Source organism: Lissotriton helveticus, chromosome 11 (genome assembly GCF_964261635.1).
Source record: "Lissotriton helveticus chromosome 11, aLisHel1.1, whole genome shotgun sequence".
Lineage (NCBI taxonomy): Eukaryota > Metazoa > Chordata > Amphibia > Caudata > Salamandridae > Lissotriton > Lissotriton helveticus.
This window is the reverse complement of record NC_136072.1, coordinates 1,032,365,250-1,032,387,317: the sequence shown is the minus strand read 5'-3', so window position 1 is coordinate 1,032,387,317 and position 22,068 is coordinate 1,032,365,250. Positions and strand designations below refer to the sequence as shown.

Genomic DNA, 22,068 nt, shown 5'->3' with positions numbered 1-22,068 from the left:
TGGTAAATCACTAATATAAATGGAGAATAATAAAGGAGCTAACAGACGTCCTTGTTTCAAACCATTCTTCATGGGGAATGGATTTGTTAGACCCTTTTCTCCCCCCACTTGTACTCTACACCAAGTTGCCGTATGGAGGGAGATTATTATTGTTAAAAGATCTGTAGGAATCCCCAGATCCTCCAGCTTTTTCCATAAAATTGATCTATCTACACTGTCAAATGCAGTTGAAAAATCTATAAATACACAATACAGAATTTGAGCTTTAGTCCTAACATATTTGTTGAGAACGGTTTGAAGCACAGCAATGTTGTCCAATGTTGAATGTTTTGGACGAAACCCAGCCTGAGACATAGGAATCACTTTATTCGAAAAAGCCCAGTCTCTTAAATGTTCCAGGACACAAGCTGCAAAAATCTTGCCAGTGGCATCTAGAAGCGCTATTTGTCTATAATTTGCAGGGGTTGTTCTTGAGCCTTTTTTTAGGAGAGGGACCACCACACTCTCCCGCCAAGATTCTGGTATTTCCCCACTCTTCAGATAATATTGGAAGAGTGGGGCTAGGAATTTTCCCCAGTTGTCTGCATTATTTTGTAGGACTTTGATTTGGATTATATCCGGGCCCATTGCTGCAGAAGACCTAGCAGAGGATATGAAAGCTGATATTTGCGTGGCTGTAATTTTCTTTAACTCCTGATCGCCTCGTCTCTTCTGTACATTTCGCTGTCTGGGAACGGTCTGGTTCTGGTAATTAAGTTTATGAAGCCTGAGAATATGCTTTTCCCAGTCAGATGATGATACTGGTGTGGCTAGAATTGATTTTCGCATCCCCATATGTTGAGAAATTATTTTCCAGAACATTTTGGTTTTCCTATGTTACTGCAAATTGAATGTCAATCCAGACACGGTCTCTTAGAGCTTTACTTTCTCCGTTGGTGTTGTTTTTTCAATTTCCTGATTTCCCCTTGTCTTATAGCGCAAAAGGATCAAAATGAATTTCTAATCAATTTATTTAGTTCTCGAGAATTAGAATCAGCTTGTTTTCCTTTTTGATGTGTTCTACCGTTTACTCGTCTTGCTAAATTGGCTCGAAGAGATGCAACAATAGACTGTATTGTAGCTTCAAATCTGTTTATTGGATTGTCTTCTCTATTTGCAGTTGTTAACAATACTTGAGAGATTGTGTGGTTTATTTTACTAATTGCTTTTCAAGTTCCAATGGATCTTTCCTGTTTTATGATTTACACTTGCCCGACCCTCCAGAGAGTGTAGGGACCATGAAGATGCATGCTGTGTAAATACATGTATTTCTATGAAGAGTAGTACGTGGTCAATTTCATGTGTAGATTGAGTGGAAAATGATTGGACTGTCGAAAACAGATCAAGACTACAGATGATATAATTTAAGATTGAAGGCTTGTTGGGATCCAGTCTAGTGTACGCAGCCGGTATATCTCCGTCGATTCTCCCGTTTAAGATAATGCCGTTAATTTCTTCGATAGCTGACAGGAGCATTTTCCCCCTTCTATCTGCTTTTATCTTATAGGGAAATACTGGAGCTGGAATAGAGCAAACTTCTTCTTGAGGATGTTTTCCCATGTTGTTAACTAAAGCGTTAGAAATGTTTCCATTAAAATCCCCAGCCAATATCATCATTGGATATCCCTTTGCTTCTATTATAAATTCAATTTTCTTAAATGCTTTTGTCAAGAGATGATCTTTTGAGGGTCCTGGCGGGAAGTAAACATTGAAAAGTAAGAGATTTGAAAGTGGTTCCAATCTTTCCTTCCAGCACCTGATATTTATACATTGCACATTTGGCAAAGAAAGCTCGATTTTCTCTAGGTCCCAATCTCTCTCTTCTCTTAGAAGGATTGCTAAGCCGCCTTTTGCGTGGCCTCTTCTAGAGGCCTCTGCTGCTTTGACGAGCACGAAATAATGTTTTTGAGAGAAAGGTGCCAAGGACCATGTTTCTTGCAGCAGCACAATAGAAGGTACATTTTCCAATATAACGGACATCTTATCTATAGTTTATCCTGCAATGTTCCATGATACGATTAGTTGACTATTGCTAAAAAGGCAGCTTCAGTTCCTTGTCAGATTTATTACTGTTCAGAGATCCCGCGATCCATGCCCAGGAATTTTCGTCCGATAATGACGTTTTCCTTGTGTCTGAGCCATTCCAAATTCGCAGAGTTCCAATCCATAGAGGACTATCTTGCTCGGATTCCTTGTTTCACCTCCCGCGCCCTGCTGGTTAAGGTTAGCAAAATTGGCTGGTCGGTTTAAATATTCCGATGTCAAATCCGTTTTTATGGAGAATGTCTTGTTCTTTAATTATTATATCAGGAATTATGTTTGACCAGAACTCCACGTGGGCCACCGAGCAGAGCAATTTATTTAGAAACTAAACTAGTTTTATTTCTTCTGTGGTTAAAGATTGTAGAAGTCTAATTTTGGGTAGGAAATCGACTATTCTCCCACGGTTTAATGGATAATTACCGCTGGGAAAAATGTCAATAAATACTAGGGTGCTTGAGTCTGTACTTTCCAGGCCACTCCGATGTTCCTGGTTAGCATGTTGAGCTTGAAAATTACGTTCCTTCATTTTTAAAGGTTTTATTGAAAAGTTTTGTGCTAGAGGATTCAAATCTTTTGTGGTTTTTACTTCGACTTGAGGTGATATTGAAAGCTGCTTCTGAATAATATTTGAGTGCTCATTTCTGCTTTTCTTGCCTGGAATAGTTTCTTCCTTTACTTGCTCTGAGACGCTTGTCTGGAGAAATGTTATTTTTCGCGCGGCTTTTTTATTCTACGTTTATTTCTTTTCTTTGATGTTTTCTTCTTGTTAATTTGCCCATTCTTGTGAGTCCCTTTTTATGTGACATTGTCTCAGAATCAAGTTGTGGCGTTTTATTTGGAATGAGGACTTCCTCTGACCCTCTTCTGATTCTCGATTGAGAAATAGATAAATTAATTTTCTGGTCTTTTACTTGAAAAATTGGAAAAAGACGTATGAGGTTTTGAGTGGCATTTCCCTTATATTGGAACATATGGGTGAATGGCTGACTAACGCTCTGGACTCACTGATTCCTAAAAAAGGAGGCTTGTCAGGGAAAGAAGAATTGGATCTGCTCCCTGGTATACCCCCGAACTCAGGAGCTTTAGAACCTCATGTAAAAGGCTTGAACGTGCATGGAGGAGAGAGCGGACGGAAGAAAGTCGGGCTAATTATAAAAGAGAGATGAGGAAGTATAAAAGTGCATTGAAGGATGCTAAAAGGGATTTCTTTAGTGATAGGATTGAGAGGGCAAGTAATTCGCCAGGAGAATCTTTTAAAATTTTTAAGGAACTTCTGAAGGCCCCGGTTCCGCCAGTCGTGTATGATAATCCTAAAGAAAAATGCGAGGAACTGGCTTACTTCTTCCATTCAAAAATAGAGAAGATTTTGTCCTCCCTGCCCGCTGCCCCTCAAATCCCTGAGCTGGCTGTTAGCCCAGCAAGATGCCTGGTTGAGCTAGCCTCCTTCGGCCCTTTTTCGGAAGAGGAGGTTATAAAAGTACTGACAGAGATGAAGAGTGGTTCTCAGAGTGACCCAGTGCCCATGAAATACCTCAAGCTTGTGGCAAACACTCTGTCGACTCCGCTGGCTGACCTTATTAACCTTTCACTTGCTCATGGTATAGTGCCCCAGAGATGGATCTAGCCCTGATCTCTTGACTGGGTGAGAGTATTCTGCTTAATTCAGAGACTCTGTCCCTCACCACCCCTTGTTGTAAATATTTTTGTCCACCCTAAGCGTGGAAGGGTATACTCAGACATGAGTCCCTTGCTCATTGCACCATCAGGATTCAAGCAAGCCGGGCCGAAGACGGCTGTAATGCCAGAAACCGGTCCCCGGAAGCTTGTTTCCTTCCCAGTGTAAGAATTGGCTTTTGTAGTCTGGTCTGCCCTGTTCCCATGATGCACTGGGCCAGGGACAGACTAATTTGCATACAGCCAGGTTCTGAAACTGGGATGGTGCAATGAGCTAAAAAACGGTATTGGATCTAGCCCTGATCTCTTGACTGGGTGAGAGTATTCTGCTTAATTCAGAGACTCTGTCCCTCACCACCCCTTGTTGTAAATACCAGAGATGGAAAAAGGCAGTGGTAAAAGCCTTATTGAAAAAACCAGGATTGGATTCTTCCAACTTGACCAACTTCAGGCCCATTTCACTTCTGCCTGGGTTCTCAAAAGTTGCAGAGAAGTTGGTCAACCGTCAGCTTTCTTATCATCTAGAGTCCAACCACCTGTTGGGAGACTCCCAGACTGGTTTCCGCCCCGGCCAGGGAACGGACACAGCCCTACTGGCAGTAGTGGAGGAAGCAAGGAGCACTCTTGATACAGGAGGGTCAGTGGCAGTGATCCTCCTGGACTTGAGTGCTGCCTTTGACACCGTAAGTCATCAGGTGCTCCTCCAACGTCTGTCTGAGGTAGGTGTCTCAGGGACGGCCCTGAAATGGTTGGAATCCTTTCTCTCCAACCGTTTTTACCAAGTCTGGGAAGGGGCAGAGCAGTCGACCCTATTTCCTCTTCAATGTGGAGTCCCGCAGGGCTCTTCGTTGAGCCCTACCTTATTTAATATATACATGACTCCACTTGAAAGAGTGGTCGCCCCTTCGGGGGTGAAGATCATCAGCTATGCTGATGATACTCAGCTGGTGGTGGGCCTCACTCAGTTGGCGGAACAACCTGAAGTCTTACACGACTGCCTTGCTAATGTCTATCGCTGGATGTCTCACTCTGCCTTAAACCCAAATCAGTAAAGTAACCTCTGCCTGCTTTGGAAAGCTACGCATGTTAAAAAAAATCATTCCCTATCTACCACTTGACTCCCGGAAAACAGTAGTCCATGCCCTGATAACCTCCCACCTGGACTACGCAAATAGCCTGTATTTGGGGGCACCTGCCTATCTCATCAACCAGTTACAGAGAGTGCAGAATGCAGCAGCCAGATTAATCAACAACATTCCTTTTCGACACTCCATCTCCCCCCACCTTATCAAACTTCACTGGCTTCCAATAAAAATGCGTATACAATTCAAAGCCCTGACCCTGGCCTTCAGAGCCCTCAATGACCGTGGCCCTGCATACCTCCGACGCAGACTGAGACTCTCTCATTCACAGCGTAACCTCAGATCTAACAACCTACGTCTAATCACTACCCCCCGTTTCCGCCTCACACGCACGGGTGGAAGGGCCTTCGCCGTTGTCACCTCTAAACTCTGGAATCAGTTACCCACAGAGTTAAGGTTCGCCTCCTCAGAACCCCTTTTCCGAAAAAAATTAAAGACCTGGTTCTTCTCCCAGATCTAAACTCTCGTTCCTCCCCCATTCCTTCCTCTGAGATAAGGTCTTCAGCGCTGGGACACCTCCGTCGGAGGTAGCTGTGCGCTCTATAAAACACTAAATAAATAAATAAATAAAGCTTAATGGAGGAAAAACCGAGCTGATGCTCTTGGGTAATTCCAGCCCCTCTATTATTGCTAGTTGTTGGCCCCGGTCTCTGGGTGACCCTCCGTCTCCCAAGAAGGAGATCAAGACCTTGGGAGTGTGGCTGGAGGAAGATCTGTCCTTTAGGACCCACAACAGGAAGACCGCGAGGGTCTGCTTTGGTCTGCTGCGGTCAGCCGTAAGGTGTTACCACTGCTCCCTGATTCAGCAAGGAAGCTTTTGATGCGTGGTTTAATCCTCTCGAGGCTCGACTATGGGAACGCGCTGTTTCTTGGTGCTCCCGAAGCGACTTTCAAAACCCTCCAACAGGTGCAAAATGCAGCCGCGAGAGTCTTAATGGATGTTCCCAGAAGGCAGTCTGCCGCCCCGGCCCTCAAAACGCTTCACTGGCTCCCCGTGAAGGAGCGGGTGAAATTTAAAGCGCAATGCACGGCTCACAAAATCCTGCATGGTAAGGGCCCCCCCATCCTTTTTAACTTGGCCCGTCCTTATAAGCCCACACGTCCTTTGCGCTCTGACCAAAAACATCTTCTGCAGTCAGCGAGAGTAAGGAGAGCTCGCTCTGGGGGCAGGCGTTTCTCAGTGCAAGTGGCGACTCTGTGGAACTCTTTGCCCCTGAAGATTCGTTCAGAGCCCAAGATCCTATTGTTTAGGAAACTTCTGAAGACCTATTTGTTTCCACAGTAATGATTGGACTTGAGCCTCTCCTCTTGGCCTGTTTCGCGCCGGGATGCCCCTGGGTAAGCTGAGCGTGCTATAAATTTCATATAATAATAATAATAATAATAATTATATTCACTATACATGCACTCCTGAGGCGGAAAGCCGGGAGCGAGACAACACTGCAACTCTTTGATTTTAAAAACTGTTTGTACTAATCTGTGTATAGCTTGCTGATTTTAAAAGCACTACTCACTTTATTTGCACAGGACCCGGTCCAAAACCCTTAGCACAGCCGCCCTCGCGCCATCAGGTGAACGCCCAGATACCATAGCGCCATTGCCGGCGTGCCGATAGGCCACGCCCCCTCGGAGGCCACGCCCCCCCTCGGAGGACACGCCCCCCCCCTCAGAACAGGTACTTAAACACTGCTCTGAAGCGCCGCCTACCAGAACCTTTGCACTCCTGAGGCGGAAAGCCGGGAGCGAGACAACATTGCAACTCTTTGATTTTAAAAACTGTTTGTACTAATCTGTGTATAGCTTGCTGATTTTAAAAGCACTACTCACTTTGTTATTTGCACAGGACCCGGTCCAAAACCCTTAGCACAGCCGCCCTCGCGCCATCAGGTAAACGCCCAGATACCATAGCGCCATTGCTGGCGTGCCGATAGGCCACGCCCCCTCGGAGGCCACGCCCCCCCTTCCTTCTCCATAAAAATATGTGCCTACACCGTACGCGCAGCGGACGGGCGCAGCGGGCGCGCCTAAGGCAAGCCCGTCTGGGCCCGGCCGGACCCAGGCCCAGGGACGCTGCCGGTTTCACATCATAACCGTTTGGTGTACACGAGGGACATGCTTCAGGGTTTGCACCCGGAAAAAAATCCGGAATGCCGCTACATCCTCGGTGAAGGTAAACCCTTTCTCAACTGTACACGCTGCAACCCAGCCAGTCAGTCCCAGGGCAAGCCTGGACTTCAGATAGGCCTTCTTAACTGCCGGTCCCTCCCTAGGCACGCGCATGAAATCAACCTGCTGATACAGGATCAGGGTCTGGATGTTCTGTTCCTTTCAGAAACCTGGCTCTCGGCGAGCTCAGATCCTGACATTGTCACCGCTCTCCCCCAGGCTATCTTATTCAAACACTAAATAGACCCAGAGGGAGAGGAGGGGGTCTGGCTATAATCTACAAAGAACACCTCGTCTGTAGAATCAGCAATGCCAACATTGCAGACTGCGAAAGCTGTCATTTTGCCATTCAGGCCTCCCCGGTACATTCCCTATCGGGACTGCTGATCTACCGCCCTCCTGGCACACCAGGGAGATTCCTTAATGCCTTTACGGACATGGTGTCACAATCAGCCTCCTCCGCCCCTAATTTTCTCATCGTGGGCGATCTTAATCTGCACCTGACAGACCCCAGAGACCCGACAGTATCCGACCTCCTCCTGGACCTTAAGTCATTCAACATCCGGTTGGTCAACAAGGAGCCCACCCACGATAAGGGACACCTATTGGACCCCGTCCTTACTAACATCTCGGGTATCACCACCTGTCCCCCCCTTCACCTTCCATGGACAGATCACTTTTTAATCCCGATCTCCTGGGATGTACCCACAGTACCCCTTCAAACCACCAAAATTAAGGTCACCGACAGGCGCTGGCACAAGCTTGTACCAGATGAATGGGCCACCACTCTTTAGACTCTATCCCTGCCCTCTCCACCGATCCTATCACTGCCGATGAACAGTTCAACTCCTGGGTAACATCGTCCCTAAACAAACTCCTCCCTAAAACCACCACTCTCAGACATCCCAAAAGAGTGACCCCCGCTCCCTGGTATACCCCAGAGTTGAAGTCTCTGCGACAAGACTGCAAGAGAACAGAACGTTCATGGAGGAGGGATACGACTAAGTCTAAGGTAAAGAAGGACGTCTACCTCACTTCTTTACAAACTTATAAGACTGCCCTACGCAAAACAAAAAGCTCTTTCTTTCAAGTTAGAATAGAAAATTCTGCCTGCTCCAGCAAAGAATCATATGTTATCCTAAAGGAACTCCTTAAGGTACCAGACCCTGGACCAAGAAACCCACCAGACCCCAAAGCAGATGGAAAAAAATGCCATCAGCTAGCTAACTTTTTCAAAGAGAAGATCCAGAAAATCCTCGACTCAATCCCAATCACAAACTTGAGTGAGGAAAAAGAGATCCTCAACACTCCCACCTCCCCCTGTTTATCCTCCTGGGGGCAAGTGACCATTGAATAAGTCGAAAGCACGCTAAATACCATCAAAAGCGGATCGCCCAGGGACCCTGCCCTGCTACGTATCCTCAAGAAAGTAGCACCAACTATCGTTCCCCCCCTTACCCATCTCATCAACGCCTCATTTCAGCAGGGAGTCGTTCCATCCAGTTGGAAAGCGGCAGTCGTTAAGGCCCTATTGAAGAAACCATCTTTGGATCCCCTGGATCTAGCCAACTACAGGCCAATCTCTCTCCTTCCTGGGACGAGTAAGATCGCCGAAAAACTTGTGAATAGGAAACTATCACAATTTCTAGAAACCAATGACCGACTAAAAAGTTCACAGACAGGTTTCCGCCCAGGGCAGGGCACGGACATCGCCCTCCTTGCGGCGGTGGAGGAGGCCAGAGCAATTTTGGACGCAGGGGGATCAGTGGCAGTGATCCTCCTCGACCTTAGTGCGGCCTTCGACACCGTCAACCACCAGATCCTTATCCATCGGCTTAGGAGGGTCGGTGTGGAAGGCACCGCACTGTCTTGGCTTTCGTCTTTCCTGGGCCAACGCTCCTTCCAGATCTGGGAGAATAATGCCTGCTCCTCCGAAACACCCCTCCAATGTGGCGTACCTCAGGGCCCTACTTTATTCAATATCTATATGTCCCCATTGGAGGAGGTTGTTAAACCTTTCGGAGTGAGTATCGTCAGCTATGCTGATGACACCCAATTAGTGGTAGCCTTATCTCACCCAAGCCAACAACCTGCGGACTTATACAACTGTCTGACGCAGATACAAGGTTGGATGAATAGCTCAGCTTTAAAACTAAATGGCTCAAAAACTGACATTCTTCTCCCTGGTCGGAAAGGGCTCTCCCTCCCACAGGACATCTGGCCAACCTGCCTGGGCCCCCCCCCAGACCCGAAACCCGAGGTAAAAAGCTTGGGTGTATGGCTCGAAACCGACTTAACTTTTACCACACAAGCAAAAAAAGTAGCCGGGACCTGCTTTGGCCTTCTCAAATCAATGAGGAAGATTCTGCCCCTACTTCCTCCCACCTCTCAAAAACTCTTAATCCAAGGCCTAATACTATCCAGGCTAGACTACAGCAACTCCATCTACCTAGGCGCCCCTGAAGCAACTTTGAATAAACTACAAAGAATCCAAAACTCAGCTGCCCGAATCCTCACCAATACCCCCGCCAGAAGTTCGGCCAAACCAGCCTTGAAGCTTCTCCACTGGCTCCCCGTGAGGGAGCGAGTGAAGTTCAAAGCCCTCTGTCTGGCCCACAGACTACTTCAAAACAAAGGCCCCACTATCCTAAGAAAATTTATCAGACCGTACAAAGCCCCAAGATCCCTCCGATCTGATCACGAGTGCCTCATTATCATCCCCAGAGTCAAGAAGGCACGTTCGGGCGGAAGGCGCTTCTCGGTCCACACCGCACGCCTCTGGAACGCTCTTCCCCGCAACCTGAGAACAGAATCAAACTACCTAGGTTTCAGGAAGCGGCTTAAAACCCATCTTTTTCCCAAAACTCTGACTCCCCCCTTTCTGCCCCCCCCGCCCCCCTGCCGCCCCCCGTTCTTACGCTCAGGTGCTTGGATCTTTAGCGCTGGGATACCCACGGGTGACTACGCGCTCTATAAAAAATTTTAATAATAATAACAGGGCAAAGGTCTTTAAAGAGTGATCGAAGGGAATATATTTCATCACTAGTGGCATAAATAGATTTTTGATTCCGTTTAGATTGGGTTCTCCCCATCTGGATCGCCTTCTGCTCTACCCGCTTTCCGTGTATCGGAGAATTGCTAGAGGCTGGGGATTTTAGATTGCACTTGTCATCTCTGTCGATGTCAATGTGTAAATTTAATGGCTGCAATTCGGCTATTTGAACAGGTTGAATCAGTTGTTTTTTCCTTTTTTTAATCAACCAGATATTGTAGGATTCCTGTTTGGGTTTCCAATATCTGGTCCGTATTTTCCAGGTTCTTTTCTAGAAGTGTTAACATAGAGTCCATAATTCTCTGCAGTGATAGTATGGTACCTGATACAGGGTCTTGCCTGTTTACAGTTTAGGGCACAATAGAAGACGGAAACTCAGAGGAATATGAGAAATCATGTTTCCTCTCGACCAGATTACTCGGAGTACTAGATAAAATATGTACTGACTTTTTAAAAATCTTTTGTATCGGGGCGGCGAGGCGACGTCACATTGATGTCTGGAAGAGTGAATTCAATTACTGCTATTTGTCTAGGGCCCTCCTGTGACTCTATTTTGGCCTTGTGCCCCGAGAGATGTTTCCTAGGCCGAATTTCCGACGTCTCTTTGAACTTAATCTCTTGGGATATTGCTGAATATTGGGCTTATCAGTGGTCCGTTGTTTGAATACTTTCATGTGCAACATACTTGTGCAGTGAGAATTTAGACTCTGAGCTCTCTTGTCTTTCCACTACTTTGTCTTTATCTATGGTAACAGATTTCTCCTGCTGATCCAGAAAGGGGATTCCTTTAGAGGTTGTTGTTATAGGTGAAAAAAGTTTGCTATTATAATATTCTCTGTAGGTGCTCCGTTCTGAGACATTTTACAAATGCTCTTATAATTGACTGATGCTCGTGTAGTTCCCACTTTTTTCAAATGAACTGCACGGGATCGCGACCTTTTATAGGCCTTGTTGTTTTTAGCAGAAGTTGAACAGAGTAACGTAATCACAGAGATGGATCAAACTATATAGTCGCAATGCAGACACTCTAGCGACTTAGCAGTTAGTAACCAACTTTTATGGTATATGTAATATAATTCGGGCTTTATCATTTGTCTTTGTCTTTTTTAAAGATGTCGATATATCCTTTTATCTAAAGAGATACTCAGAGTCTTGTGAAAAGTGGGAGCACTTAAATGCTTAAGTCAAGTCCTGTGCGGGGGGACCCAGGAGCGCTGTAAGCCGGGCAGGCTTCCACGGTAGCTCCTAACACGCTCTCTGCAACTATGAATGTTTTGTTGGGGGATTCTAGAAGGCAGCCACCAGCAGGCGTATTCTTTACAGCCCCTTACAGTCCCCTTCCTGGTCACCACGTTCTCCTTGCCCTCCTTACTTGATGCTTTTTGGCTCCAACCTCCCGACACAAGCCGCCCAGTCGTTTCTGACAAATTCTGTCTCAGCCTCAGTGCCTCCCCTCCCCCCAGGTTACTCCAGGCTCAAGGCTCTAAACTCCTTGAAGCTACGTACACCTGGCACCACTCCCCGCGGCACCCTCGCCCCGGGGGTATGCCTTGGTCTGATACGGTGCACGAGTACACAGGAGAACACGGGTGCCTGGGGAGTCAGAGATCCAAGGATTCGTGGGACCGGGGGTTCCGGGCATAGTGAGGCTTGGCGTGGCGTGGTGCGGTGCGGCACTCTCACCGCCGATTTCGAATTACGGCACTTCTGTGGTGACGGCAATAGTGAATACACAAACTGGATCGAATAGCATCTAACTCAAGTGAAGGTTGCAGCAAGCCGTTGGGCCGATATCCGAGAATAAGGCACCCTATGCAGGGGCTCTGACAGAGAACTTTGATTCCTTGCCGTTTGGTGCAGTGGGTGTAAGGGGCCTTGGAAGTGTAGAAGTGCAAGTCAAGTAGACCTTGTGAGTTAAAACAGGGGAATGGAAGAGTCAGGCAAAATAATTTTAATGATCCTGCCTCGCACCCTGGTTAAAAAATGGAGTGGCGATTCTCTGCAGTGATGTTGCAGGATGTTGCGCTCAATCTCATGCGGTCAACATGTTTCTTGCCTATTAGTCTGGTGGATCTGGCGGCAATTCCTCAGGACCTAGTGAAAAAGTGATATGTCTACACTAAGAACAATGGTAATGTGGTGTGTTAATCTAATTTTACCATCAGTTGCACCAGAAAGGTGTAGTACCTATGTAAACACGTAGTAATTGCTCACAACACATTGGTAGAACACAATTAGTGCAACTATAGTGTCTAGTGCAGTAGGTAATATGCGTTTAAAAAGTAGTAGCAGAGTGGTGAGATCCAACAACTCACCTATAAAATGATCACGACTGGCCCCATCTGATGGACACGTTAAGGTAACGAGTGTCCTAGGGAGGGGGCCAAAAGTTGTGAACAGTTAAAAAATGAAAGTGGAGGCCGGGGTCCTCACTCGGAGTATAGATTAGAAGGGTGGCTGAGGTGGCTTGTTGTCAGGCCCCCACCTTGAGGTCTGTCAAACACGGTCTGGGTGGCACCAAGCCCACAGGCACCCACGGACTGAACGCGTGGTGGCCCCGAGAGGCCAGACACCCAGTCCGGACCACCTGGTAACAAGCCGGCGAAGAGCAAACACAGGCAAAGACTCGTGGTGATTGTGCCCCATGTCGCTGGTGTACTGCTGATACCAGAGGGTGATATCACGGCCTGGGACCTCAAAAGCTCACCTTGTACAAACAAAGCACTGTAAGACATCCTTGGGGAGGAGAAGGTAAAGTACTCACGTTAGTGTGGCGACCATTCGGCAGAAGACCTACCCCGCAATGCTGTATTCGGGAGGTAAATACACATCCGTTTCTGGGAGCTAAAATACTTGTGGAAATGGCGCGCATTGTGGTGCTTCTCTGTAGGTGCCCCAACACTAGAAAGTAACCCGCTTAGGAAAGAAAGGAACAAAAGGGGGTGGTGATGGACGGAGCATCTGAACCAATCAAACACTCACACCCAGTCAACAGATCTGGGTTTAATCCATCACCGTTCTTTAGCCCACTCTGCCACCCCAGTTCAAACATTGCATATGCAAATCAGTCTGACCCTGTGCCTCATGGGAACACTCCAGCCCGAACTGCCAAGCCATTCTTCCCTGGACCGTAAACAAGCTTAAGAGGACCGGTTTCAGGCATTTCAGCCGTCTTCAGCCCTGCTTGCTTGAATCCAGTGGCAAAGTGAGCAAGGGACTCACGTCTGAGCATACCATGCCAACTTATGGTGAACAAAGTGGTACAAAAGGGGGTGGTGATGGACGGAGCATCTGAACCAATCAAACACTCACACCCAGTCAACAGATCAGGGTTTAATCCATCACCGTCCTTTAGCCCACTCTGCCACCCCAGTTCAAACATGGCCATATGCAAATCAGTCTGACCCTGTGCCTCATGGGAACAGTCCAGCCCGAACTGCCAAGCCATGCCTTCCCTGGACCGGAAACAAGCTTCCGAGGACCGGTTTCTGGCATTTCAGCCGTCTTCAGCCCTGCTTGCTTGAATCCAGTGGCAAAGTGAGCAATGGACTCATGTCTGAGCATACCCGGCCAACTTATGGCAAACAAAGTGGTACAAAAGGGGGTGGTGATGGACGGAGCATCTGAACCAAGGGAGTGGAAGGATATCCTGGATAGGAATTTCCTTATTGTTGGAAAATATTCCATCCAGCACATGGCCAGCTTCGTGCGTAGGTGACGTGACCAACTGGGCAAGCCCCAAGGTTTCCATGTCGGTCAGTAAGGTCAGTGTTTCTTTATTTTCAGTTTTTTCCAAATGGAAATTAAAATCGCCAAGAACAGTAAAAGAATCCTCAATCGCTAAAGATTCTAGCAGTGTATTAAAAGTGGACAAAAATTCTGTACATGTTCCAGGGGGTCTATAAAGGAGAACTCTTTTAAAATTTTGCAAATGAGTTAACAAGATGGAAAAGTGAATGGCCTCGCACGTGGACGAGAGAATTGGAAATGTTCTTACAGGAAATTGGTTGCGGGAGATTATCGCCAACCGCCGCCTTTTTTATTAAGTCTGTCCTGTCTTTGGACTCTGTATCCTTCCGGTACGGCGACCACGAGATCTGGATCGGACGCATTGTCCATCCAGGTTTCTGTGATAAACAATATATCAATGTTTCTATCAGTAATTATATCGGCTATCTCCTATCTGTGTTTGCCCAGGGAGCGGGCGTTAATAAGTGCTGTCACTATACTAAATCCATTGTTGTTCTCAGCTTCAGTGGTTCTTGTGCCATGTTGGACAAAGGCAGAATCAACTTACAATGAGGGCAGCTGGTTACCTGATAATTCATTATATTTTCAGGTTCCATCGTTTGCAACTGCTACCTGAAGTTGGACGAAGCTGCAGTAATTCACTTCTAGTGTAAGGAATAAGGGCTTGTGTGATCCAAGGACCAGGAGGCATGGCCCTAGGCCCGGTGCGGACGGGCGCAGACGGGCTTGCCTTTGGCGCGTCCGCTGCACCCGTCAGCTGCGCGGACGGGAGATAGTGATCATTTTATGGGAGAGGTAGAGGGTGGGAGGCAGCCAACAACTAGACCACTGCCCTTGCCGTCCACCCAAGATGGCGTCCACACCTCTCTCGTTCCGCGTCAGCGCCTGGTCGGCTGTGCGGGGAGCGGGGTTCGAGATGCGGCGAGGTAAAGGTAAGTGCTAGAGTGAGGTTAAAAACTAGTAAATCAGCAGATTAAGTAACACAATTTTAAAAAAATGATTGCAGCAGACCTAAAGCCCCGGCTTCCACCTCAGGGGAGAATCGCAAACTAAATCTATGCGCCCGCGCTACTGCGTGATTTAAATATCCGGGAGGGCAGAGGCAGCCAACAACTAGACCGCTGCCCTTGCCGTCCACACAAGATGGCGTCCACCCCTCTCTCGTTCCGCGTCAGCGCCTGGTCCGCTGTGCGGGGAGCGGGGTTCGAGATGCGGCGAGGTAAAGGTAAGTGCTAGAGTGAGGTTAAAAACTAGTAAATCAGCAGATTAAGTAACAATTTTAAAAAAATGATTGCAGCAGACCTAAAGCCCCCGGCTTCCGCCTCAGGGGAGAATCGCAAACCTGTTTTAATGTTGCTGTTGGACTGATTTCTGCTCTCAGGTTTTATCTCTAAGCAAGCGCCGAGATGCCCATGGGTGAGTCGTGCGCTATAAAAGTAGTTGTAACATAACATAGGTGCCGGCCGTGCTGTGATTACTATCAGAGTCGTTGGTCTTGAAAAGTGGATTAATTGGGCCCAAAAAAGCCACCAGGATCTGGTCTTTCCCTAAACCTTTACTGGACACGTTCAACCTCAATGGCAGGGGAAAAAAGCAATCTAGGGTAAAGTCACAGCACATGGTAGAGACTTAGGAAGGAATGATGGCACATCCAACGATTCAAAAACGTTTTGAAATTGTAATATCCTAACCCAACACTAGATGGCAGGAGTAAGCAAAGCATGCGTATCTGCATCCGTGAACCAAATGTTACAAGAATGGGGTAGCTTTCAAAGCTATTTGCTCTAAAATCCTTGTTTGGCACAGCACTTACTACGAGAGGTCCTCCTGGATGTTACCATGTATGTAGACTGCATGCGCGACGCAAATAACTGAGGGAAGTGTCCTTTAAGATTCCAGTGCTAGTAGAATCCTTTGTTCATTCCCAACTTGAACTTGAAAATTTCATTGGAGAGGGCATGGCTAAGAGCTCCAAGGTGGTGGAGCACAGTTATTTAGCTCTGGCCCAGTCACATTGCTGAGGCGGTTGTATTTGGAAACTAACGCAGCTCTAAATGGGACACATTTAAAGATATAAACTAAAGGGGTAATTGGTGGCACACCAGCGGAAACGAAAACAGCACTGAGACAGAAGCGGAAACTGGGAGCTGCTGAGCTGGAACCCACTCCTTCACCCTGTGTTGTGAGAAACACTTGTGACTTGACTTGGTGGACACAAAGAGGTACCCACCTATCTAATCTGCTCTCAGCCCAAGCTGGGGGGCGAGTCATTCTACGAGTAAGGTAGTGAAAATGCTGGGAGTGATTTTGGTGCTGACACAGAACTCAGAGAGAGGCATCAGTGGAAGTGAATGGGACTCTGCTTCGAGCTCTAAGGGTATACATTAATCAAGACCACCTTTCAAGGCCACTAGAGCTGCAATGAGAGGTATTTTATAACACGCAACAAGGCGTCAGGTAAAGAAGTCAAAATAGATATTCCAACTTCATGCAAACAATGAAAACAGAAAAAAGAAGAAGCCTGCGTATTCGTAAACAATTAAAAAAGAAAACAGTTTATAATTTATTTTATATATTAAAAGTTCAGAAAAAGAACCATTACGCTCAAGACAAAATGTTGGTCAACAGAAAACAAACACCTTCACAAACCAAACAAGTGGCTAACAAACAAACAAACATTACATGTGCAAAAGAACAACAAAGACAAAATAATGTGTCCTTTAAAAATTATGGCCTCAAAAAGCGTCTACGGCGTTTCAACCGCTGGATTACTATGCGGTCATCATCAGGACTTGAAATAGGCTTGAGCGATATATCACTTTATACAGGACTGGCCAATCACAAATGTTGATAGCTGTCGCAATTAATCCAGCTTTGAAAAGGCTAGTTTTCAAAAAGCATCGAGAATGTCCAAAATTTGCTATATTCCATGTGTGGCGTGTAAGAAGCACCCACGTATACGCCCAATCAATCGCCAAAGTTCAAGTCCAGTCGGGAGCTCGAAACCGCTCCCGACTGGACTTGAACTTTGCCGATTGATTGGGCGTATACGTGGGTGCTTCTTACATGCCACACGTGGAATATAGCAAATTTTGGACATTCTCAATGCTTTTTGAAAACTAGCCTTTTCAAAGCTGGATTAATTGCGACAGCCATCAACATTTGTGATTGGCCAGTCCTGTATAAAGTAATATATCGCTCAGGCCTATTTCAAGTCCTGATGATGACCGCATAGTAATCCAGCGGTTGAAACGCCGTCGACGCTTTTTGTGGCCATAATTTTTAAAGGACACATTATTTTGTCTTTGTTGTTCTTTTGCACATGTAATGTTTTTCACTTAGCCACTTGTTTGGTTTGTGAAGGTGTTTGTTTTCTGTTGAGCAACATTTTGTCTTGAGCGTAATGGTTCTTTTTCTGAACTTTTAATATATATAATAAATTATAAACTGTTTTCTTTTTTAATTGTTTACGAATACGCAGGCTTCTTTTTTTCTGTTTTCATTGTTTGCATGAAGTTGGAATATCTATTTAGACTTCTTTACCTGAACCCTTGTTAGGTGTTATAATCGACTGTCCCTGGTTCAGGGTTGTTGGACAGCCCCTGTAGTTTGCTAATGCAATGAGAGGTATGGCGCAGCGGGCAGTGTGGTGGACTCTGGAGCGCAGTGCTCGCGGTTCGATCCCCAGCACCAGCTCAGCTCAGCACCATGTGACTGTGGGCAATAGCTCACTTAATCTCCCTGATGGCCCCCAGCGCCTTGAAACCTTAAGGGGTGATATGTTCGTGTTTTACAAGGATGGATTTATTTATTTATTTTTGCGTGATGATGCAGACGCGAACTTAAGTCCTCGTGTGGCCAGAATAGGGCCTGTGGTGAGCAGCTGAGGAGCCCATTCCAGAAGTAAGAGACACAAGTAGTGGTAGGCCTGATGGGACGACAGGGAAAGAGGAAACAGAGTGTAAGACCACTGCAAATGTCTTCAGTAGTGGTGAGACACCAGTAATGGGTGAGGGAGGTTTGAACCCAGAACAAAGGGATAATTGAGGCAGCCAGAGAATAGTTGTTAAGGCTGAGGAATCATCCCAAATGTGAGAAGGCTGCGGACTGCAGTAGTCAAGTGGGAATCAAGGGGACTAGAAGGACTAGCTGGAGAATGATTGTTGTCTCTCAATGAAGCTGGGCCTGGGCGGAGGTAACGGTGGTCCAGACTTATGAATTAAGTGAAAGACTGCTTAGTGGGAGACATGGCACCTCTGAGATTGCATATTACAGTAAACCCAAGTTAGAGAAAAATGAGAACAGTTGCTCAGAGGCATGGGAACTTCACGAAATTGTGCACCCAGTCTCGCTGAGCTTTCACCTTCCGCAGACTACAGGGGATACTAGAGGGCTCACACCTTTAATAAGCTTTTCCAAATGCTTTCAGTCTCAGGGATATAAAAAAAGTGCTCAATGCCTCACAAACTCTAGATAGTCAACACTTTCAATTTCAGTGGGAGAAGATGCTTGGCGTCCATCTAGATGAGGAACAATGGAATGCGGTACTCAGAACGTCGAACAACTTTGATTAACATGCCTAGGACAGAGAGGCTCTCTACAAAATCTTGTATAGGTTGCATCATACAGCAATCCATCCCCAGACTTTTGACTAACACCGCTGACAAGCTGGAGGAGGTGTGACGAGCATGGCAACATAACGCATATTCTATGGGTCTCCTTACGAATAGCTGTGTTCCGATCCAACATACTTAATGATATTTCATCACTTACACAGACGATATTGGGGAGGTCCTGAAATGTAGTGTTAAATGTACACTTTCAGGCAGGAGCTACCACTTTCAAACCGCTGTAAGGAAGACATTCCTTAACGAAAGCAGCTTATAAAGGTACAGCTATTGCTAAGAGCACTCAGAAGGTGCCAACATAAAATTATGCTTGCAGAGGGTATGGTTCTTTTGGGATACAAGAAGTTGAAGAAAGAGCAGGTTTTTTTGAAAGATGATGAGCAGAGAGTTAACTTAATGGAGTAATCACAGAAGGGGGTAGACATGTCCCCAAAGATTGAAAGACAACAACTCAGAGACATGATGAGAGCAAGGGGACTGCATGTTACTGGGGACGCAGAACAAAAAGCCTGGCTGTTAGGTGGAGGTGTTTGACTCCCGGCGATGGGGGGAGGGAGAGGAGGAGGTAGGGGGTTTGTGGCAAAGGTGAGATGGGTAGTGATTGGGTTGTGATAGGCTGATAATGTAATTTACCTTCACTGTTGTAAACTTTTCTACCCCAAAAAAATACTGAAACCTACATTTTAGCACCCGTATTTGTGCAGTGTTTTATTAAAGATTTCTAAAACGTGATAACCATTTTTAAGACAGGTTTACAATACTGCTTTTTTTGGATTCATTAGAGGTCTTAGACATTGCTGCAGTCAGAAACAAACCCTAGACCCTCTGTCGGATTTCACAGTGATGCAATAGTAGGCTTGCTGAGGATTTAGAAGAATATATATTAAACATCACTTCTGTGCCACATTATTGTATTACCTGGGTATTAAACTTTGTCAGCACCATGTACTGGTTCGGTGTCGAGTCTCTAATGATTTTCATATGTTCAATGACTTCATAAAACGGAGCTGTGAACTTCATGAGATCGTGACTAGTCATTGTGGCTGGGACTGTGAGAATACACAGCATTGCACTGCGCCGAACATCTTCCTTTAAAGAGGTCATCTTACTGTGAAAATAGTCAATGATTTAATTGGTAGGTTCATCTGCAGAAAGGTCTGTTCAAAGTTAGTCACATTAGTAAATCAGAATACAAAATATCTAACTCCTTTTGCAAGTACTTTAACATTGATCAAATGAATTGATTTTGTTTTGAGGCAAGAGTCTGGTACAAAAATAAAACCAGAGGAAAAGACAAGCAAGTATGGCTCAACAACCCTGTAAGCTCGATTGTGGGGCACTGCCACCCCTAACCTGAAAATTCTTCAGGACACATTTGTAACATCCTACTTATGTTACGATTATTGAGAGGCTGAGGTTCCACTTAACTGGAATCCCGTATTAGAGGTATTATATGGATAACGTAAGCTACGATATCAAGAACAATGTTCACAAATGCCTTAAATTCATAACCCTACTTCTACAAACAATTATGGCATTGATGCATTTAAAAACAAGATGACCAGGGACATCACTTAACAAACTATCCAACTGACATCCAACATTATTTAAACAAACCTACAAGCCACATCAGAAGGTTTTGGAATCATTCCTGACATTACTACACAATCAACAGATGAGATGGTGCCATCATAAAATCTACTACTTGCCTAAAAGATTGCAAGACGTTAAATAAGCTTACTTTGTTTTGTACAGGTGCATGATGCCATGCACAATTTCCACTGATGGGTTACCGCTGAAGAATGAAATCTGGTCAGGAAGCTGCTTTGACGGAGAATCTGGCACAGCGCCGATCCGCCGGGCACTTTGTTCTTCATCTTTACTTTGATCAACGCTGTACGATGCCTCAGAGGTTTTATTACTCATCGCAGATTTGTTGTGATCTATATGAGGAGATAAAACCATGGTGTTTTTCAAATTAGCGGGTGGATTTTCTTTTTTCTTATATGTTTATTTTGGCCTATTTGCACGAACAACATTACAGGCTAGAAACATGCACCCATAACAGTAGTAAACATCAAAGGGGTATTAACATTGCAGCAGCATAGTGAACACAGCTAGGATAAGGCTTCCAGCAATACGTTAACTACTACAATAAGAGACTTGCAATTGGCACATAGATGACATAATATCCACATACAGCCGCCACAGTCTGGTATATCAGCCTCTCGCGACCCCTCGGCCTTGGAAGCTGTGAGTATTTTAGGTATCGATTCAGGTGCAGTTGATAATCCCTCTGGAATGAGACAAAAGGAATGAGGTCTCCATTCTTGAGGAAATAGCGGACCTTGGAGATCCCCATCGTCTCCCAGGCTTCATATCCGCTCGGCTTCCATTATTCCCACAGGGTGGACCCCCTCCCACAAAGACGTTTCACTGGTCATCTCCAGTGTCTAACCTATACATATGGTGGTCTTCGTTCACACCTCCAGCACCACTTGTGTAGCCCGCAATAGCTGTCGGGGCCCCTTTCCCTCCATACAGAAAGTGCATGTGTGATCACGGCCACAGTCGAGGCCTCTCAAGTCGGTATGTCGGGTGAGTATGGGGTGTATATATCATATCATTGATAGTTACCAAATGTGTAGCCCAATAGTAGGCCCTAGCGTCTGGGAGGGTGATCCCACCTTTCTAAAGGTTGCCCCGCATCATCTGGAGTGCTACTCTGGGGTGACCCTTGTTCCACAGTAGTGTCCTAGTCTCTCCCACTATTTTAGTGAACATTTCCTCTATAATTTTGTAATACACGTTTTGGAGGGCATAGATGAGCTTGGGAACTGTAATCATCTTTGAGACAGCCAGTTGCCCCAGAATCGTCAGGGGCACCTATAGCCATCTCTGCATCTTTCTGAAATTGCTAGACTATCCACCCCAGCTTCAGGATTATGCATAGTTCTCTACAGGGGCACAGACTGAGGTATTGGTAGCCCTCTCCATCTACCGCCAGCCTCTGTTAGGAGGCGTCAAATCTGGTGAGCAGTATGGCTGACAAAGTGTGAACATTCCCGGCATTATTCTAAACCTGGAGTAGCAAGTATATATTGCAAAGGTATTAAAAATGATAGTGATAGTTGTTGTGGGTTCGGTGATGTAGAGAAGAATATCGTCTGCGCATAGTGAGAGCGTTTCTTCATCAGTGTCAGATATTGCTCAGGCAGACAGAGCTCGCAGAGGATATGTCTAGCTAGCCATCTTGACGTCCACACCCCCTTTATTGGATATTCTTGCACTTCAGAAAGAATACGTGCTACATTAGCTGTAAAAGTCTCCTTCATAAAAATATCAGCAAATATCTCCAGTGATTACATATGATGTACAGGGTCGTGTAGACAAATCTACCTGCACTTAATGAGGTATTTGTGGAATACAAGAGTTAAGAGCATGTGAAGACAACCCACACCAATAATTTGAGCTGTGCAGTTGCTGCTGGAACGGGTTTGTGCTTTGGCTCATGTTCTTGATGACACTGGTGGAAGTATTCAAGAATTTCTCACAAAGCTGAAGCAGAGTGTAG

At 45.9% G+C, this 22,068-nt stretch overlaps 1 protein-coding gene across 1 annotated transcript in view; it reads right to left on the bottom strand.

Annotated features, from left to right (window-relative positions):
• The window catches only part of BRAP (BRCA1 associated protein), a 249,679-nt gene that overhangs the window by 180,958 nt on the left and 46,653 nt on the right, over positions 1–22,068 (bottom strand). The window contains exons 3-4 of the mRNA XM_078667442.1: positions 20,236–20,437; positions 19,413–19,602 (exon numbers count right to left, since the gene is read on the bottom strand). Of these exons, the coding sequence (XP_078523568.1) occupies positions 19,413–19,602; positions 20,236–20,437 (392 nt within the window). The remainder of the gene's footprint in view (positions 1–19,412; positions 19,603–20,235; positions 20,438–22,068) is intronic.